Source organism: Mastacembelus armatus, chromosome 23 (genome assembly GCF_900324485.2).
Source record: "Mastacembelus armatus chromosome 23, fMasArm1.2, whole genome shotgun sequence".
NCBI classification, from domain to species: domain Eukaryota; kingdom Metazoa; phylum Chordata; class Actinopteri; order Synbranchiformes; family Mastacembelidae; genus Mastacembelus; species Mastacembelus armatus.
This window is the reverse complement of record NC_046655.1, coordinates 15,496,551-15,514,511: the sequence shown is the minus strand read 5'-3', so window position 1 is coordinate 15,514,511 and position 17,961 is coordinate 15,496,551. Positions and strand designations below refer to the sequence as shown.

Here is a 17,961-nt window from a genome sequence, read left to right as displayed (position 1 = left end):
ACTTCATTTTCGCTGCAGCATCTCTCTCACAGATCTGTTAGCTCCTTTTAGATTTTCAAACCTTAAAAAGACATTCAGTAATTTGTCAAAGCTGACACTGATGTCACTCACTTGATCCTACTGGATATTCTCAACAGCTGCAGTGGTGCAAGCTGATGGTGGTGGAATTAAAAATGTAGTGGAGAAGTATAAGGTAGGAGAAAATACTAAAAGTACTGAAAAAAACATGTTATGTACTTACGTTCCACCACTGCACAGCAGGGAGCTACAGAACCACTAGGTGGCAGTAGAGCACCTCTGATGGCAGCACGCAGGCGTCAAGTCACCTCTTCTTCTTCTACCAAACTCCACCTGAACCAGAGGAGCTGCTCCATGTGGACCCCACAGCAGTCTGGCTGATGGACGTGATTTCACGCTGATCAGACGAACCGAAGTGTGACATGGTAACAAACCGTGGAGGCGGATAAACCTGCAGGGTGCAGGACGACATGGTTATGATACGGTTGTCTGATTTAATTTAGCAGTTTTCACAGTCAAGTTTCATGAAAACATCAGTAAAATGTGATGTTTGCTGATTAGTTCTGGTAAAGCACCATGTGCTTTTCATCTTGTTTTGTGTCTTTTTGTGGTTGTGTTGCAGGTCTCTGTGGTCCAGGTCTCTGTGGTCCAGGTCTCTGTGGTCCTTTCCTGTCATTGGGCCGTTTCTGTCAGGGGCAGAAAAACATGAGCCAGGGTCCATGGGCCTTTAATAGAAATGTTCAGGGTTTAACAATGTTTACGCCACGAGTCTCTGAGGGCATGTTGAGCCGACTGAACTTCTTTTCTCACATTACCGTGAGATTTCAAATCCCGTTGTTCCTGATACACAGAAATCAATATCAATTTCAGCTCAGGATCCAGAACCGAGGTTCCAGAGTTCATTTTATAGGACGACAGGAAGCTGCTGGGGGACTCGCTCTGAGCTGTAAGGCCACGTCCAGCTGAGCTATAACGCTGGTGAGTGAGCAAACCTGCTGGCATGTGTACACACATTGCTACTGTGAGCTTTTATTTTGTAAGAAGAAGTTACAATAACACATTTCAACTGGAATTTCCTATTGATAGTGTTTGCTGAGCAGTCACTGGCCCAACAAACCACAACACTGTGTCATTACCTGATATTAGGAACAGGCCGGGACGTTTCACTGGGCGACAGATTTACACAAGAGTCATATTCAAACCGTCACGACACTTTATGTGGTTTTAGAAACACAACTAGTCAGAAGTTATGTTTGCATGAATATTCCTAAAGCACAAAATGTCCTGATCATTGTTGGGATGTTTAACTAAAAGTGTGATTAACAAACATTATTACATGTTGTACTGAGTTAAATTTGAGTCAACAATCATCTTTCTCAGTCACTCACATCATCCAGTGACATCATTATCACCCATGACCTGTGATCTGCCCAGGGTGCACCCCACATCTCTCCCAGTGCTGGTCCCATCTGGTCCCAGCCCTACAGGACAGACAGTACAGAGAACAGAAGGACGGATGATGGTCCATTATAGTAACTGCACCAACATCACTAAATCTACCAACTTAACAGGACCAAAATGTAAACAAACAGGCTGAAACCCAGGATCAAATGAAACGTCTCTACCTGCTGGTGGTCGACATTACAACAGTCTTTCCTCCAACATGTTCGTATCAGCGTGTTTCTGTCAGATTAGTCAAATATTCTGACACTGTCCATTCTCACATGTAAGTCAAATTGGATGGGATTTAGGAGGAGGAGCTAACTCATAGAAAAGCCTGAGGTAAATGTGGCTGTAATTATTGGTCTGCATTTTGTACCGAGCACTTAACGTTAAAATAACCACAACCGCCTACAGAAATAAATCCACAGTTATGGATGAAAGAGGCCATAACCAGGACTGAAGTGGGCCGTGGTGGAGCTGGTGTAGGTGCTGCTGAAGGTTAATGTAGCTCACAACAACATTACAGACTCATTCTCACTCATCACTGCTGCTCATTTCCTTTTTCCCCTGCACAAAGCTGCTGACGTTTCCCCTCCGCCCTGGTTTTCTCCACACCTGTCTCCGTACAAGCTGGAAACTCCCCCACAGCTCCTCTACACGACCTCTGACCTGCCAACTCAGTCCGTCTCATCTTGAAAACATCTCATGTTCCCTACTCGAGATAACCTCCGTGACACCAGGCCCACTTTGTGTTCCTCTAATCAGCAGAGGTTTTTTTTTTTTTTACCTTCAAGGCCTCACGCTCACACCGACATAAGAGGAAAAAAAAAAATCAAAAGATATCAGGAATCTTTGGAGAATATCAACATTCATGTCCTACTACAAAAACCAAGAACAGGCCCAAGGACACGCACGAAGAGGGAGCGAGTGATTTCTGTGGTGAAAACAGGTCTGTGCTCTTTTATCCTTCCACCAACGCTGTTTTCTGAAAAGCTGTTTAAGTGACCTGAAAGGTCTCTACACTCATCACGTATTCACTGTGCTGCACAGGCTGCTCTTTACTTTCTTCTTCAGCACAATCCATATAAAAAATATCAGAAGATAAATCAAAAATAACACAAATCCACCGTTACGACGCACAAACGACCACAAAGAGCAGCTGTCAGTCTGACGTCTGAGTGAACTCAAACGTGTGGTCATTTCAGACAAACTGCACTTTCTCAGCAGTTTCTAAACTGTAGGAGGTTATTTATAGGACTCCATGTGAACTAGACTAGTGTGAGCCCGTTTACTGTTGGAGGACTTTTAATCTTATTTCTCTCCCACTGACTCTGAACTTCCAGTGAGTTCTTTGGTCATGATCCCTGCAAGCGGAGTCTAAAGTGAGTAAGAGCACAGTAAGAGCTAAAGTGGATAAAAACAAGTGCACACAGAAAAAAAAAAAAAGTGCCTGCTCGAGGGTGGCGTCCAAAGCATCTGATGGTGATTAAGTGTTTCACGTCTGCTTTGGAAAGAGCTGCAGGATTTCTGTGATGGATCAGCACAAATTTTTGTAACGCCTTCACTTGAAGACCCAAACTACCTGATCTGACTTTGAGCCCTGTTTTATTACATCGATTCTGTGTCAGCGAGCAGGCAGCAGTAGCCTCCGGGAGGTTTTCTAAACCATCTCCACTGCACTTTATTTTACAGTCCCACCTGTGTCTGCATGCAGAGAGGACAGACTGGGACTCAGAGGCAGCACAGTCACTCACATAAACAGTCAACACAGCGTTTAACTGAATGTCTTTAAGGAATAATCCGACATTTCAGGAAGCTGCTTTTGCTTCCGGGCAGAGTTAAAGGAACCAGCCTCATGCCTGCAGGAAAAGTTTAACAACTTGCAGACAGTTAGCTTAGCTTAGCATGAAGACTGAAGACAGGCTTCTTCTGTTATCTTTTATATACAGCAGGCCAAAGGTTTGGGTCACTTTAATTGTCACTGTGATGTCTCACTCTGTCTGAGATTAAAGCAACAAACAAACCAACCTGTGCAGGTGAAAACTCTCCAGTTCTCAGTAAATGTGATGGATCAACACCCTGTGGCTGAAATCTAATAGTGTTGGCCAGACAGCACTGCTGCTGCTGCTGCTGTTGTTGTTGCACCTGTAGGTGTCTTTGCCTCTCGAGTCTGGAGACTGAGCCGCTGAACCGTCTCAAGACTTTGTTTCCTTCTCCTGCTGCAGAAAAGATAGAAGGAAGCCATTGCTGCATCTCTGACATTTCCATTCACTTTCTGCTTTTCCCTCTGACACTTTGCTTCAGGATTTTCATTTTGACAAACAAACAAACGAGAGGACCAGCTGCAGCCGGAGCGTCATGAAACACTGAGACAAGCTGCAGAGGTGCAAGGCACAGAGTGAGTTTGTGTCTGTGGCAGGATATATTGTCTCATTTGTCTGCAGCCTGTTTTCTGCAGGCTGCAAATCTACATGCACCATTAGAGTCATTTATCATCTGGACACAAGCTTCAGAAATACATGACACACAGATCCAGAGTTTCTTCACAGCCTTTAAAACAACAGGCTGATGAAAAAGGAACCACGCGAGGCCTCGAAGAATAATGAAAAGCAAAAAACAACTAAAAAACTACAAATAAATTTCAGAAGGACATTTTAAAACCAGTCCAGTTGTAATATGTTCCTGCTTTGTTGTTTTTCTGTTCCCCATGTCGTCTAAGTGCCTTGTGTAAATGTAGAATTTTGCCCATATGGTCACCAGATGCCTCTGAAGAATGAGGAGACATTTAGTAACATCAGGAGATCAATCAAAACCAAATCAACCAGAGTCGACTCAAAACAAGTTCTGCTCCACTTCTCCCCACACACACTTGCAGACTGAAATGGACTAATTACTGCACAGGTCCAAAGAAACAGGAGCCCAGGGGCCTAAAGTCTCTCTGATTGATTTATCATTGCTTCACAGAAAGTCACTATTGATCAGCTGCAAAGCAAATCCATTCCAACATTTGAGACAATTTAAATCCTCACAGCAAAATACACCAAGAAAGCAGAAAGACATGCAATGGATTTTTTTCACTAATTCCCATTTCAGCAGACAAACACAATGACTCCTCTCTCAGTATCGTCTCCTCTCCTGCTCCCTCATATCAAACTGAAGCTGACCTCATTCTACACTTTGGATTTCCAGGTCTAATCCAATGAACGTGGGGTGGACAATCCAGCTGTTTGACCAATTAGCTACGAGGAAGGAGCTGCAGCACATCTGCACCAAAGCTCTTTAACCTAATACACCTGCAGAATTACTATAGTTTAACTGCTTATTAATTTGTATTATACAGTGTTGGACTGACTGGTGGTTTGTGTGAGAAAACACAGGAGGATTTTCCACAATCTGGCAACCTAAAGGTTTTTCTAACAGATCTATAAATCAATCAGTTACTAATCATGGCTTACAAGCCACTTTCTAGCAGGTGGTATTATTCTTCTTATTATTAGAGCTTTGAACTGAATGTCATGTGTTTTTCCACTGTCACGGGTCTGATGACTCTGACTGAGGAGATGCCCTGGAACAGCTTCTCTGGCACAGTGTGGGTCAGTTTGCTTGGGTTTAATTGGCCAAATCCGCAGAGGGTGGATTCAGTTTTCGGGCTGTGGTTTAGTGTTGGCCGGCAATCACAGCAGATCAGTTTGAACAGGCTTCACAGTGAAGCAGCTGATCAGACCAAAGCCGTTATCGTCCTCTCGGCACGGTCGACTGCACACAGGCTCATGAGCACACATGGTATTAAGATCTGTTAGCTCCTGTAGGGGCTGATGTGAATGAACATACTGTAACTTTATCCTCCACACACACACACACACACACACACACACAGCAGATGTGTGTGTATAAAGCAGCAGAACTCTGTCTGTATTAAGTAGAAAACACACATTACACTGGTAAGTTACAGTGAGTTTCCACTGGGGAAACAAGTTTTCTGTGGCTGAACTCAGACTCACAGCTGCTGATTGGATTTTTCTCTCTGAGGACTGTGATAAAGACAACACACACACACACACACACACACACACACACACACACACACGTGTCTGAAACCATTTCCACAGAGCAGCAGTCAGTGCAGGGAGTTTAGAAACTGAATAATGTTGTTTGTTCCCTGTATCCTGCAGGACAATATCTTTAATCAATATTCATGATTGGTTTGCATCAGCTGCTTATGTCTAACAGTGAAGTACCTGTCCTTAACACTTAATCATATAAATATCAGACTGACTGAAGTAAAGAGTCCGAGTCCGTCGCTGGCGTCTCGGTTCATGTCGTGTCCCTGCTGTATTTTTTTCCTCTCCCTCTCTGATGCCTCAGATTTTGCCCCGAGCACTTTTGTTGATTTAGTTTTGAATCACTGCAGTATTGAACTGTCCAAACTGGATCCAATGAGGAAATAATAAAGCCCAGCAGGCAGACCGGGTTTCTGTACAGTTCATTAAAGCACAGTAAGACCCAAACCCAAAGGGACAATATGGGGGATTTTTTTTGTCCTGTTTCACTGAGAGTCCTGAGCCTGTCATAGATCAATACCAGTGATTAACATGGATCAGGTGCTGATACATCTGGATCAGGTAAAACTACCTAATCCATCTTGCTCCACCCTAATGATGTTTACAGACTCTAATCACCTGTAGACATCGATGAACACGCACGACATTATTCAGCTTCAGCAAAAAAAAAGGCTGCGCAGGAAAATGTGGATCTGTTGTAATAACAGAAAAGTCCTGGGGGCTGAAAGACCAGAACCTGTGTTTGCAAGAACCAGAACCTGTGTTTGCAAGAACCAGAACCTGTGTTTGCAATGACTGTTCATGTTGTTTGAAAAGGAGCAAAATGACAACAAAGAGCTGAAAAACGAACAAATGGAGTCGCACGTCCACCACAAAAACATGTTCAATTAGTAAAACAGATGTCACATAATCAAAAACAGATGCCAAAGGTCCAGTCAGTCAGGAGTTCTGATCCAGAGGGAACATTTTCCGATTATCCATCCAGGCCAATTTGAAAACTGGTACCTACTGTACATTACACGGGGGCCTGGCTCTATTTCTGTGTCCGTGTCGCTTCTCAAACAGGTTGGTGTCAGATGAGTAAAACCACTTGTGATTTCCTCCACTTTCAAACAAAAGCCCAATTTCACAGGGAGCTGTGGAAAAAAGCAGAAGGACTGAGCAGCTGTTCACAAGTTGCTGATTTAAATCTCAGGTGAACAAAGTGGAGAATTTTTACTGAGGTGAAAAATGACTCTCATATTTCCTCCAGATGGGATTCACATCACTGAGCAGAGCAGGTAACGTTAAAATCACTTCACCCCCTCCAGAATAAATCCAGTCTGAATGGGACGCCACCAGTTTCATCCAATCTTAATACACTTGGCATTAAAGCTGCTTTACTGGTTTCCAGGAGTCAGACCACTGGGCATGAACTAAAAGCTGACTGATACTAACAGTCCTGGACAGGGTCTACATGCCTCAGGTACAGGTAGAGTTTGACTTCACAGGAAATGTTTTAATTTGAATGAACAATGTGTATAAATCATCATGGACCAGACTATTAACTGGAGTTTAAGTGTAATGGTTTTAACTACAGCACATGCTGAAAACTGATCCAGTTTTGTTTTTCTGTTTATTCTTTGTTTGCATGTTGGACTGAATCTGTGTCTTTTCCTGAGTGAACAGATTAGTGTGTTACTGTAAAAATAGAAAAGTGTGAATTTTTTGCAGGCATAAAAATCAAAGTGTGATTTGTGAGTAAACGCCTGAATCCAACATGTGCCTTTTCCCAGAGTGCACCGCTGTGTGTGCACCAGCCTGGCTTACACATCCGAAGGGTTTCATAATCACAACGCAATAAATCCACAGCTTCCGACAGCTGCGACCATTACCCACCATTGTTTAACAGCGTTTTATGTAACAGTCTGCATCAGCAGCTGGCTCTGCATAACCACTCGACATGAAAAGCACAGACGGCCTTCACGACTTCTAATCCGTCTCTGCGCTCGTGCTGTTTGCATATAGATTGAGCATTAAGGCGTTACGTTGTGGTCTTGTAAAGCGGCGAGCACAAGCAATGATGCTGAATGTGCCAGAGGACGAGTTCGTGCCAAAGAGGAGGAATATACAGTGACGGAAAATATGCAGGAGGCCTTCAAAAGCAGCAGCAGCATTACTGTCCCAGTAAACAGCTTTTAATATATAAAGACATTCATTAAACAAAAGTCTGTCTCTTCCATATGTTTCCTGTTTCTAGGCTGTGACCAGTCACTTCAGGGTTATACATTATAGAGTAAAAGTACAAAATATACTTCAAACATCAAAAGTACCTATGCATGAGTATTTTCAGAATAATATATATTAGGTTATTATTGGTCAGTTTTATGTTGTCTCATTTAATAACTTTATAAATTGCTGAGGACTTTGTAGGATCCAACATGAGACTTAGACACAGTATTTAAGGAAACATCATTACTCTCCAAGACTAAAACAAAGGACTTTCATTGAGGCTTCTCAGGTCATCAGGCTGTGACCTCCATCCTCCACCACACTCACATGTCATGTCAGAGGAAACTCCTGGGACTGTTCCTCTGGGGTTCTTAATTAGCTGATGGAGACAAAAACACCAAACGTTTTGAGTTTCCAGCCTTTCAGATGTGAGAATTTGCTGCTTCTCTTTGCTTCAGCTTTACATTTCATCTCTGTAGTTTCTGTCCACACATGTAGCAGATTTCTCCCAGCAGGCTCCACTTTATCTGTTTAGTGGGAAGGAGGGAAGCGGGAGAGTGTGTGTGTGTGTGTGTGTGTGTGTGTGTGTGTGTGTGTGTGTGTGTGTGTGTGTGTGTGTGTGTGTGTGGTGGGGGGCTGATCTCATGAGCCTTTTATAAAGAGGCGCATCTGCAGCAGTTCGGATCAAACCAGGAGCCGCTTTGCGCCTCAGAAGGAAAAATACTTGGACTTTGTTAGTTTGTGATTTCGAGCAGGGTCCGTGTGTCCGCCCGGTGACCGGCCCGTGTGGAATGAGAGAAGAGTTTGACAGCCACAGTCTCCGGTAGTGACGGTTACGCACAGGCGGTCAGGCAGCTCCGTGCGCCCGGAGGAGACGCGGCCACCATGCGCTTCCTCTCCGAGTTCTCCGGCAACATCACGGGTGGAAACGGCACCGAGGGGTGGAACTTCACGGAGCCGTTGGAGACCGGAGCCGCCGCGAAGAGAAACGCCAGCGACCCGTTTGGACGGAACGAGGAGGTGGCCAAAATTGAGATCACCGTCCTGACCCTCGCGTTCCTCGCGGCAGTGGTGGGGAACCTGTGCGTGCTGCTGGCCATGCACAAAACCCGGAGAAAACCGTCGCGCATGCACCTGTTCATGAAGCACCTGTGCCTCGCGGACCTGGTGGTGGCGTTTTTCCAGGTGCTGCCGCAGCTCTGCTGGGAGATCACCTTCCGCTTCCACGGGCCAGACTTTCTGTGCCGCATCGTGAAGCACCTGCAGGTGCTGGGCATGTTCGCCTCCACCTACATGATGGTGATGATGACCGTGGACCGCTACGTCGCCATCTGCCACCCGCTGCAGACGCTCCAGCAGCCAACGCAGCGCGCGTACATCATGATCGGCTCCACGTGGGCCTGCAGCCTGGTCCTGAGCATCCCGCAGTACTTCATCTTCTCCCTGAGCGAGGTGCACCCCGGCTCGGCCGTGTACGACTGCTGGGGGCACTTCGTGCAGCCGTGGGGGCTGCGCGCGTACATCACCTGGATCACGACCGGGATCTTCGTCGTGCCCGTGGTCGTGCTCGTGTTCTGCTACGGATTCATCTCCCGCACGATCTGGAGGAACCTCAAATATAAAACCCGGGGGAAGCGCGCGGGCGAGGTGTCAGAGGGCTCCCAGACCGGGATCCTTGGCAGGAACTCGGTCAGCAGCGTCAGCACCATCTCCCGCGCCAAATTACGCACGGTGAAGATGACGTTCGTGATCGTGGTGGTGTACGTGGTGTGCTGGGCGCCTTTCTTCACCGTGCAGATGTGGTCAGTGTGGGACGAGACCTTCTCCTGGGACGGTGAGTGTCAGTAAAGAACCGCGATCCGCTTCCTTGAGCCCGGTGGATCCAGTTTTTTGTTGTTTTATTTATTTGGTTTGTTTTTTTGTGGCTGGTTTTGGTGAAAAAGGTCAAATCATTTTAGCCGAACTTCTCCAGAGTAAATGTTAAAATGCAGATAAGTGGTATTTCGTTAAATCCCAGTCAAGTGTGGTTTTCATATGATGGAGGTGAGGATAAGAACTTCACTTTGCAGCCTCAGACTCTGTAAAATCCTGCTCAGGCACCTGAAGAGTTTCATTAAGTCTTCAAAGAGACTTAACCGGTCCAGCTGCAGCTTTCAGGGATTGCTGAGGGTTTTGAACTGAGCTGGAAAACATTTTCTGAGGAACATCCAGTTTTCATCATGTTTTGGCTTAAAAACAGTGAAAACTGTTGATGAGTAGCAGCTGCAGAATTACAGACTACAGTCTGAAGATGAAAAGGTCACGATTTGCTGGATAAGAATCTGCAGTTTTGTTGCTGACCCCATCTGTCTCAACAGAAATGAGACAAACTACCATAAATCAAAACTGAACCTCTTGACAGGTCCAGCTACAGCAAACAGAACGAACACTCAAAGATGTTGAGTTTAGGTTCATAGAAAAATGAAAAATAATCTTTGCATCTGAGAAGCAGGTGCCAGAGACACGTCAGTGACTCAGAGCTGCAGTCCGACTCCTCCAGAGAAAGAAAACCACCACAGAGTGCCTGTTGAGTACATCTCATAAACCTGCGTCTTTCTGTTTCCCTGCAGACTCGGAGAACACGGCCGTGACGCTGTCCGCCCTGCTGGCCAGCCTCAACAGCTGCTGCAACCCCTGGATCTACATGATCTTCAGCGGCCACCTCCTCTCGGACTTTGCCGGCAGCTTCCCGTGTTGCAGCCGCCTGAGGAGCAAGTTTAGCCACCAGGATTCGGACAGCAGCATCCGGCGGACCACGCTGCTGTCCCGCCTGCAGGGCCCACGGCTTTCAGAACCATTCAGAGACCTCAACCCCACCACCCCCAAAAACTGTGCACAGGCCCCATCGGTGTCCTGACCCCCAGGAACACCACCTGTGTGTGTTTAGTTGGGACAGCACAAAGGACTGTCATGGCTCTGCTGGTCTGTAGCAGCCGAGGAAGGTGTGCTCTGCTCTGAGGTCACACCTACGGTTGGTTTTCACCACTTTGACCCATAGTGGGAAAGTTTTATCTCACAGACGGAGTCAGAACAGATGCAGCCAGTTCCCCTCAGCTGTTCGCATGATGCTCCTGTCTCCACTCAAACTGTGATTATGTCAAACATTGTTTAAAAAAAAAAACAACAACTGCGTTTTATGACGCATGACAAAACTACTGGCTTTCATTTCTCAACACACGTGTTTGCTGTAGACTTTGGAAGCAGCCTGACTCTCGACTGGAGCAGGAATCAGGCTGTCGGCTGTTTGGATGGAGGTGCCCTCCAAACCGGAACGACCAAAGTAAACACTTACTCTGAGAATAAACTCGTCCACAGTTAGTCTGATCGCCCCAGATGTGATGCTGTGCAGAGTCTGAACTACAGTAAAAACAGGTTTCACACTAAATGCATGATTCTGTATATTTGCCTGGACATGTGGAATGATTGTTAATACTTGAGCACGTTTATCAGCAACATCTTCATCCTTCTGCTGAGTAGTTGTTCACATTAAAATAATGCTGATGTTCCTGCTAACAGTAACGCACATTTACTTAGGAGGCTTTTTGTTGTGACGTATGTAACCTGTAAGTGAAAAGATCTGACAACTTTCTCCTCCACTGCACAGAAGACAAAGAAAACTGGCAAATATTTACATGTGAGGAGCTGGAAATGGGACAGTCTCCAGCTTATTTCTATTAAAGAAAACACTCTGGCCAGAACTGCAGCAGATTCATTTCCTCTCCATCAGCTGCTTCCTTGTAAAGTGTTCGCCCCTTAATTTAATATAAATCTCCTGGGGTCATTCCAGCTGTACTCATTCCTCCAGTCACACTGAACCTTATTAACGTTAATGTGAGCTTATGCGTCTGTAACCTGTAGTTTTACCGTGTTAAGCTTCATAACTGAACGTGTGCTGATGTTTTATTAATGTGATGTAATCTGTCGTGTGTATATGATATAAAATACTGCACATGTTGAAAAGACAAAGCTTTTTTATCCTCACATTTCTGACTGTTTTCTGCTTCTCTTCGCTTTAAACTGTTTTGATTAAGGGTCAAAACAGAAATATCAGATTAGCACAATCCGAACATGTGGAGCAACAAACACATCAAATAAAACACATTTTCTCACTTTCAGTCTTTCCGTGCTGCCAGCAGCATCGGGCTACGTCACCTACTCTGCTCCAGTCCGACATCCCTCAGTGATTTTGAGCTGGATTTCCATGAAACTGTCCAACACATTATTTCAGAGCCAAGTACCTGGAAACCGTCAGAGTTTCCCCATCAGCCTCAGCTGCACTTTTGAGTTTTCTACTAATTAGAAAGCGTTTGCCTGCTAACACACTGAACCACAGCTAGAGATTATTTTCAATATTAATCTGATGATCATTTGCTTCAGTTAATCAAATCAAAGCTTCATCTATAAAATGTTTCTCTGCTCTGTCTGTTTTTACCCTCAAAGGTCAAACTGCAGCTTTATAAAATCCTCCATGGGTCGGACTCTGCTCAGTGCCACTAAAAACAGACTTCTTTTTTTTTGACCCTGACAGTTTTCCCGTCACTGCTGCTCCTTCTCTTCCACAGGAGTCTCTTCTTTGTACTTACTGGAAATGATGCTGTCCCTGCAGGATGGCAGCTCAGGGTGCAGGATGGGCCGCAGGTCCATGATTCCTCTTCCTCACCTTTGACTGAGGAGCTGACGGTTCAGCTACCAGGCCTTGATTTGTCTGGAATGAAAAGGGGAATTGAAAAAGCTGTAATCACAAACTAATGTGAGTGACAGAGCACAGACAGCAGCAGAAAGGTTGTACAGTGCAGCGATCTCAACATTACTGATGCTGTAACGACCACAGTGCTCATCAGACACTGAAAACGTGGAGGATGGGACCCATTAAGCAACACATTACACATGATTTCTTACTGCGTTCTTCACAGGACACCTGAGAGGCTGCAGGCTGAATGGAAGCCCTCGCTCAACCTGAGAGGTGTTGATGAAAGGAGCTGTAATTTCCTGTTTGAGACAACTTGATTAGTCTGGGAAAAGGCCTCCAGGCACAGAGCTGAAGTTCAGTTGTTTAACTTTCACACTGCAGGATCACGTTGCTGTTTTCTGGCTCTGGTTTGGTCCAATATTTACAGATGCATTAGCTCTAGTAGTCTCCAATATTCTACTGTATTTTTGAGTTAGTTAGGTCCAATTTTGTACCACTCCAGTATTCTGGTTTGGTCCAGTATTCACTGGTGTTTTGGGTCTGGGTTGGTCCAGTATTCACTGGTGTTTGGGGTCTGGTTTGGTCCAGTATTCACTGGTGTTTGGGGTCTGGTTTGGTCCAGTATTCACTGGTGTTTGGGGTCTGGTTTGGTCCAGTATTCACTGGTGTTTTGGGTCTGGTTTGGTCCAGTATTCACTGGTGTTTGGGGTCTGGGTTGGTCCAGTATTCACTGGTGTTTGGGGTCTGGGTTGGTCCAGTATTCACTGGTGTTTGGGGTCTGGTTTGGTCCAGTATTCACTGGTGTTTGGGGTCTGGTTTGGTCCAGTATTCACTGGTGTTTGGGGTCTGGGTTGGTCCAGTATTCACTGGTGTTTGGGGTCTGGTTTGGTCCAGTATTCACTGGTGTTTTGGGTCTGGTTTGGTCCAGTATTCACTGGTGTTTGGGGTCTGGTTTGGTCCAGTATTCACTGGTGTTTGGGGTCTGGTTTGGTCCAGTATTCACTGGTGTTTGGGGTCTGGGTTGGTCCAGTATTCACTGGTGTTTGGGGTCTGGGTTGGTCCAGTATTCACTGGTGTTTGGGGTCTGGTTTGGTCCAGTATTCACTGGTGTTTGGGGTCTGGGTTGGTCCAGTATTCACTGGTGTTTGGGGTCTGGGTTGGTCCAGTATTCACTGGTGTTTGGGGTCTGGTTTGGTCCAGTATTCACTGGTGTTTGGGGTCTGGTTTGGTCCAGTATTCACTGGTGTTTGGGGTCTGGGTTGGTCCAGTATTCACTGGTGTTTGGGGTCTGGGTTGGTCCAGTATTCACTGGTGTTTGGGGTCTGGTTTGGTCCAGTATTCACTGGTGTTTGGGGTCTGGTTTGGTCCAGTATTCACTGGTGTTTGGGGTCTGGTTTGGTCCAGTATTCACTGGTGTTTGGGGTCTGGTTTGGTCCAGTATTCACTGGTGTTTGGGGTCTGGGTTGGTCCAGTATTCACTGGTGTTTGGGGTCTGGGTTGGTCCAGTATTCACTGGTGTTTGGGGTCTGGGTTGGTCTGGATGTAAAGCTCAACACACTATTTATATTTAAAATGATTTAATGCTGTTATTGATCAGTCCCATATCTGAACATGTTACTGACAGTATGTTGGACACACATACAGACACACGTCACTGCAAAGTCACAGTAATATACAGAAGTGAAACAATAAAAGAGTTAAGGCTGGTTAGGGTTAGTTAAAGTTAGTTAAGACTGTTTAAGGCTATTTAAGACTAGTTAACGTTGGTTAAAGTTAGTTAATGCTGGTTAAGGCTGGTTAAAGTTAGTTAGGGCTGGTTAAGGTTTATTAAGGCTGGTTAAAGTTAGTTAAGGCTGGTTAAAGTTGTCAGCCCTGCTCCACCTACCAAACACAGTCCACGTCCCACGGCGGCTAGCAGCATTAGCATCGACGTAAATAGTTTCCGGGCTTTTTGTCGCTGATTCACGTTTTCCCGCGGTGCGTGGTGACCCGTGGAGTTTGGAGACAGGTCTACAACAAGTCCCAGTCTGTTCTGAAACAAACAAAAGTGGGTTTAATACTTAAACAACACCGAACAGCCCGAGTGGCTAAAGCTAAGCTAACTCCTCGTTCTTTAACCTACCGACGCATCTACGTCAGGACGTATTGACGTAATTAACGTATGGGGTGATAACGACCTACTGCACCTTCCAGTAGGTGAGAAGGGAACTACCGAGCCATACTATGGTCTGATAAGAAGCCCAGTCTGATAATGTTCCAGTCAGTGAATTAATATTAAAAAATCACAATCAAAACTATATGTGGAAGCTGCTTCCGGTATTTTCTAATCACAAATAGCAAAACACAGCACAAACCCAGGCCTCCATCCTCAGCACACAGCTGGCACAGGTGTGCCAGGTAACCCTGATCTGATTGGTGCTGCTGGTGGGGGGAGGGACCAGTGACCAGGAAGAGCAGCGTTCACTATGTTCCCTAATGTTCCTTAATGTTCCCTATATGTGAACAAAAACAGCAATATTCACTGTGGGTGAAACAGGTTTGAAATCTCTGCAAGTGAATGTGGCCTCAGGGTTGGAAGGCTAGAAACCGATGTGCTATGGAAATATACAACAAAACACACAATGAGCAGTAATCCATCAAAGTGCTTTGAATAACAAACAAGCCAGCGTCCTGTCTGCTCTGAAGGAATTTTAATTTACTCACATTGCTGTCAGGGTTTTATCACAGAGCTGAATGCAGATCAGGAAGAGGAAGTGCTCTGTTAAAGACAGGAAGCTCAGATGAATGTGGCAGAAGTGAAGTTAGCGTCTTTCATCATGAACGATGGCGGGTGGAGTCCCATCCTGTGCCCACGGTGTAGGCAGCGTCTATCTTCCTATACATCACGAGACTCCTTTTCTTCCCTTTGCATTCAGTCTGTCGCTCCGTCTCAAACCTCCAATGGCCTCCTCACTCTTCCTCTGTGGCCTTTTTTAAAACCCACACGTTTCCCTTCTTCTTCAATTACAGAGTCAAGCCAGTTTTTAATAACTCTGTTCTTACAAAGGGAATTCATTAATAACTGATTCAACGCTCAAAATGAAAAACCAAAGTTTCCTACAGTTATTCACATAATCCATGTTTGCTGTACTGCCTGCATGTGTTTTGTAGAACAGCTCTTGGATCTGAACCAGAACGTTTATCTTTTCACCAAATAACACTTATTTCTGTTGACAGGTTTTTCTCTGACCAACAGATGGAGCAGAAAACAAAACGTCCTGGACTCTCAGCGCCGTGGCTGCATTTAGTCTGAAGACAAACATTCTCCAAATGTCACGTATGTACATCTACTGCTGCTTCCACTGTTTATGTGCCACATGTTTGTGAGTGCAGGAAGTGGTTTCCCTATCGCAGTCCTCAGCGCCACGGGACACAACAGGAGAATTAATCTAATGGTCAGTTTATATATCTGTGAATCTACAACGGCTGCCATGTAAATATGGGACAGTATAGTATTTCCCCTAAAAGGAAAAGCAGGAATCTGTAGTGGAAAGTACTTTGACTGATGTGGATGCACTTTACTACCATAATTCAATTTAAGAAGGAAATATTGAAGTTTTCTGACCCTAAATACTTATTTCAGTCCTTTGAATAACATGGAAGATTAATCACAACGGTTTTCTGACTGATGGCAAGGGGTTTAGTGTCTGATAAAAAAAACATTCCACCTTATTAAATGTGCTCCAGTGTTTCCAGTAAAGCCTCTGAAACAACACCAACTTCACACAGGACACAAAAACACTAACCCAGGACCCAGAAGTCAGGAAAACATCAAGATGAACCCTGGTGACAGTGCTCATTGATGTACTCACAAATACATCACATCTATTATCTTAAGAGATTAGACCAAGATTCATAAATCAGATTTTTTTTTTTAATGTTTTTCCTGGATTTGTAGCTGCAGAGAAGTGGAAAGTATTTACTCAAGTCATTTTAAGTGCAGTGTTTAGATTCTGGCACTGAAGCTATTTCCACATGTTTGAGAGAAAATCTCCTCACTTCAGAGGCAAATACTACACCTCACAGTCCACTAGTTATCTGCTGGCTGGATCAACAAATGACTTTATAGATTCTGACTTTACACTGGTTGATTAGATGCAAGAGTCTGTTTGTCCTAAAGTCTGAAACCCAAAGAAAAGGGAAAGTTTCAAACCACCACTGACACACACAGACACATCCTGGCACTTAACGCTACAAGTTCAGTCTGACCAAGTCAAACCCAAATCCATCAATAATGTCTCCTCTTTACCTGATGCTTTAGTGCATGTTACCTTTTCATACCTGCAGCCCACCTATTAGAACGTGTGCACTAATACTGAGTAGGTCTTTTTGGCATTGCAGAGTCAGTTTTTAATGGAAGAGCAAATATCAGCCTCTTATCAGTTTATGGATCAGTCAGTGGAAAATCCAGCCCAGATAAAACCAATTAATAGGAACCAGATTCTCATTTATAACAATCTGAACCTCAGCTGGTCACAGTGCAGTGGAGAGATGGCACATAATCTGATCAGACGTGAGTCGGCTGAGTTCTGTGTGGGCCGTGCTGTGGCTTCATTTATGGACCTAAACCAGGTTAGGATTAAAGCAGCAGTGACTCAACATGGTCTGCTGCTGTTACCAGGGTGTACACAGGAAGTTTAGTGACAGTGACCTGATTAAAAAAAATACTACTCCACATACTGGTTAAGCTAAAAGTAATAAATGACTGAAAAAGTTGGACTATTAAAACCACATGACATGTCAGGAACATGAAGCTGAGCTGAGGGAAACATTTGATTTAAATCACTGACAGTGGAACAAAACAGAGGAATAACATAGACAGCAACGCCATCTGGTGGTTAAATGGTGCAACTGCAGTGCTAGACAACCACAGTGCGTTGGAAAACCTCTGGGGCCTTTCACACATATACTGGTGCGTTTAGGTTCAGGTACAGTCACTAAGAATAATAATAATAAAGCTGTATACAAAGCAACACACTGGGCCTCCCTGTATTTACTGTGTCAGCAGCTAATTGTGTTTTTCTAATTGTTTCTCTCAGAAATCTGGGGCAAACCAGGAGAGCAGTACAGACTGTAGTTTATAGCTGACAGGTTAGCTATCGCTAGTTAACAGTGTTGGTCCACACTGTTCTTAGTAACATATAACATGTATTTAACACAAACAGTGTTTAAGCTCAACAGCAGTTTAATTAATTAGAGAGAACATCAGTCAAGGAGTCTCTGCACATTTTACTTTACACATTCATTCAAAAATCTGAACCTTAACTCTACAACTGTCACAGTACATTAAAAATAACTGCTCATTTCTAGGATGATATGTCTCAGCTTTCATCTGAATAAACCCTGTCTGGAGAAACTGTCTGGACTAATGCAGAAAAATATCCGTGTCCTCCAGCTCAGGGCACACAGTCCTTCAGGCTTCGGTAAAGGCACACTCTCATAAAACGTGTTTGTGTGGGA

The 17,961-nt window shown here is 44.7% G+C and overlaps 1 protein-coding gene and 1 long non-coding RNA gene across 2 annotated transcripts; one reads left to right on the top strand and one right to left on the bottom strand.

Annotated features, from left to right (window-relative positions):
• Positions 1–1,406: 1,406 nt before the first annotated feature.
• On the bottom strand, positions 1,407–15,231 carry LOC117152626 (uncharacterized). The gene is made up of 3 exons (XR_004463027.1): positions 15,166–15,231; positions 12,356–14,489; positions 1,407–1,499 (listed from the first exon to the last, which is right to left on the bottom strand). It is a non-coding gene; the product is annotated as an uncharacterized LOC117152626 (long non-coding RNA).
• Positions 8,440–11,303, top strand: LOC113141968 (arg8-vasotocin receptor-like). Its single transcript, XM_026326656.1, has 2 exons — positions 8,440–9,567; positions 10,343–11,303. The coding sequence occupies exons 1-2, from the start codon at positions 8,619–8,621 to the stop codon at positions 10,627–10,629; spliced, it is 1,236 nt and encodes a 411-aa protein (XP_026182441.1). The 5' UTR covers positions 8,440–8,618; the 3' UTR covers positions 10,630–11,303.
• Positions 15,232–17,961: the final 2,730 nt, after the last annotated feature.

Bases quoted from the DNA above. Each gene is read 5' to 3' on its own strand.
- LOC113141968 (XM_026326656.1), top strand. From the start codon at position 8,619: ATGCGCTTCCTCTCCGAGTTCTCCGGCAACATCACGGGTGGAAACGGC. The intron at 9,568-10,342 runs GTGAGTGTCAGT...GTTTCCCTGCAG, and splicing joins CGAGACCTTCTCCTGGGACG to ACTCGGAGAACACGGCCGTG.